This window comes from Corvus brachyrhynchos, unplaced genomic scaffold (genome assembly GCF_000691975.1).
Source record: "Corvus brachyrhynchos isolate BGI_N302 unplaced genomic scaffold, ASM69197v1 scaffold59, whole genome shotgun sequence".
In the NCBI taxonomy this organism is placed as follows: domain Eukaryota; kingdom Metazoa; phylum Chordata; class Aves; order Passeriformes; family Corvidae; genus Corvus; species Corvus brachyrhynchos.
Window position 1 is genome coordinate 1,765,198 of NW_008246054.1, and position 3,195 is coordinate 1,768,392.

The 3,195-nt window shown below is 50.2% G+C and overlaps 1 protein-coding gene across 1 annotated transcript in view; it reads left to right on the forward strand.

Annotated features, from left to right (window-relative positions):
• Positions 1 to 2,097, forward strand: part of RBM18 (RNA binding motif protein 18) — a 6,268-nt gene extending 4,171 nt beyond the window's left edge. Inside the window, exon 4 of the mRNA XM_008642153.2 lies at positions 168 to 2,097. Coding sequence (XP_008640375.2) covers positions 168 to 327 — 160 coding nt within the window. The 3' untranslated portion in view covers positions 328 to 2,097. The remainder of the gene's footprint in view (positions 1 to 167) is intronic.
• Positions 2,098 to 3,195: the final 1,098 nt, after the last annotated feature.

Genomic DNA, 3,195 nt, shown 5'->3' on the forward strand with positions numbered 1-3,195 from the left:
GGTCTCAGGGCAGTGCATCCCTGCTTCGCTGTGGATGCAGCAGTGGGGGCTGTCTGGCCCCTCCTTGTGCAGTGAGGATTCTCATGTCAGCAGAATCTCTGGATTTCTGTAGTTGGGTTTCATGCTAAGATCAAGCTCAATTTCCCTTCTGCTTTTTCTCTTTCCAGTGTCAGTGCAAAAATAAAGGCCATTGAAGCCAAGCTGAAAATGATGGCAGAAAATCCAGACGCAGAATATCCTGCAGCACCTGTTTATTCTTACTTCAAACCACCGGATAAGAAAAGGACTACTCCTTACTCTAGAGCTGCCTGGAAATCCAGAAGATGATGCTTATGAGTGGATGATGGTAGCAAGAAACACTGCTTTGTATACCTGGAGTCCTCCAATGCTTTTGTACTTTTGTAGAGTGGGAAGGACGATGCCACCTGAGCAGGGCACGGCCAGCACAGCCCTCTGTCACACCTGAGGGTCTGTGCCTCCTGCCAGTGCAGCTCACAGCTGAAGGCTGTTCAGAGAAATAGGTTCCCTTCAAAGCCTCTGATGAACACACAGGCAACCTCTCGTTAAGTGTGCATTCATTAGCCAGATTAGAAACAGTAACCAGCATTCGGAGTAAAGCACATCCAAAAATACTCCATTTAACTGATTAGTTTTTAAAGTATTTTTGAACAAAATGTATTCCAATTCGTGTTTTAATGGAAGGGGAAGCACTTGGTTTTGATTAACATGTGCTGTAGTTATCATGGAAAAACTTTTTCATCTCAATAAAACTCATTTTAAATAGATCTTGCAACACCTTTAGTAACTGTGCATGCAATATTTTATATGCACCAAAGCCAATTGATTTTGCATTTTGATTTGCAGACTCCAGAATGTTACTTTATGACGTGATAACCTTAAGCTAATGACACAGCACAGGTATTTTCGGTGTCATTTAGGCTGTAGGTGTGTGCCTGCATGTAGGAATTAGTGTATTTACACACCACTGAGGTCTGTGCTGTGCCCTGAGCTTTGGCATTTGTGTTCAGTGGTCCCTGACGGTAGCAGCTCCTCATGAGCCAGTTGTGACAGTGTGAGAGTAACTGCAGCCTCTGAGACATCTGCCAAGCCATGAGCCTGGTGTTTGCCCCCTGTCCTGCCCAGCTTTGCTTTCCACTGGCTGGTCGAGGTGGTCAGCTGCCTCTTGGTGTGAGGTGGCACCAGTGTTTGTGGTGAGCTGGTCCTGCTGTGAGTGGGATTGCCCCAGGGGCCAAGTCCACAGATCTGATGGAAGGCATTGCTCTGAACCATCTGATCCGCAGCACGTTTTCCCCCTAAATGTCTGCAAAATAGAAATCTGAGGAAAAAACATCTTCTGGCAGCGTTTTCTCCTTTGTGCACACAGTGCTGTGACTGCATGTGCCAGGGGGATGTCAGAGAGCTCACGTGCTCAGGTCCAGGTGACACTGGTCTGATTTTCCAATGTTTGCCCTCCCCAGCCCTGTCAGACCTCATCGGTCACTCTTGAGCTGCTCCCCCAAGCTGCTTAATGGTGGTCTCAAACAGGAGGAGGAAAACAATTTGGAAACAGACCTGGTTTGTGCAGGCAGGAGTTGCTCAGTGGCACAGCCCAGGGAGGTTTGTATTCCTGCAGCAGCAGCACACCTCCCTCCAGGCAGAGCTCGCTTCCTGCTGCCGAACCGAGCACCTGGAACGGAGCCGTGCCTGTCTGTGGTGGAGGATTGTTGAAAGCCTGAATTGTTCAAAAGTAGGTCTTGTGCTGTTAATGTTTGTTTCCTAGTTTTTGGGTACCTGAGTAGAGGGAAAAGTGCTATTCTTGGGAGTTTGTACCCCTCTGAATGTCAGTGACACCCATTTGCATTTCTCTGTGAACAGCCTGTGTTTGTTCCTGCGTGGTCTAACATTTGTAGCTTTCCGGGTCTGTATCTGCATTGTTTAGAACAGCTCTGAATTCTGTTCCCATTAGGAATTTAGAAGATACCTGATTTCAAATGGGTGTGTGGCTGTGCTCCCATCAGAAGCATACTTTGATATTTATTTGTATTTAAATACAATTTGTTGAAATTCTTACAGCTCTAAATAAACATTTAAAATGCATGTTTTCCTCCAGGAAAGCCGAGGGTGGCAAGCAGGAAGTGAGTGAGGGTGGTAAATGCTTGGCATCAGCCGAAGTCCACGGACAGAATCTGGGTACAATAGCATCAGTCTTTTTTTTTTTTAATTATTTCTTTGCACTGCCACGGTCGCTAACAGAAGTGCCTTGTCTGTCGCTCGGCCAGACTCAGACCTGGGGGAGCTTTATTGCAGGTCGGTGTTTGTGTTGGTCATGCCTGCTGCCGCCGGCCTGGCAGGCGCTGGTGCTGCCTGCGCTTCCCGGGAACGCTGCGGCTTCCCGGCGGCCCCCCGCCGGCACCGATAGCGCAGCGAACCCGGAGTTCCTAACCCCAGAGCTGGGAGGAGGGAAATGCTCAGAAACGTTTTTTTCCATGAGCATCAACCCTGGGACTTGGCTTAACACCGTCGTAAAAGAGATTTGAAGAGCACCGGGGAGCGCGGCATCTCTGCGGCCGGCACCGGAGCCGTAAGTAGGGAGGTTGGCAGCTGGTGGTGGGAAGGAGCAGGGCTTGGTGCCTGGCTCCCGTGAAGAGGAATTGAGCTGTTTCTCACCTCCAGCCTACAGTCCTGTCCTCTGAGGGGGTTCCTTGCTTCCCCTGTGTTTCCAGCAAATCCGTGGGAGCAAGGTGGGTGACTGAGGGCAATGTTCACCGTGGCCACAGTGTAGGGTTTTCCTTGGTATCTGAACCATTCTGCCTGTGGTCACGGTCCGTCCTCACTTGGGACTGGCGTGGAATCTTCACTCTGGGAGCATAGAACATTCCCAACCCAAAATTCTGGGATTCTGGCCGAGCTGCTGCTTGACACGCTGCCACCTTGTTGCTGCCTTGTACAAACTCCAGCACTGGTGGAGGGAGCACATGGGGGTAAGAACAGGGATGGGCTCGGTGCTGATACCTGTTAGCTCCAGTGCTTTGCGTTCACCAGTCACTGCCCAGACCCTGCTCCTGGTGCAAGATGCGTGTTGGAGATCTGTCTGCTCTCAGCAGGCAGTGAGAGCAGGAGACCCTGCAGAGCCAAGACTTACTCCCAAGGCTGTGGAAAGGCAGAAGCTGGGCTGGAGTCACCCAGTTCCTGAGC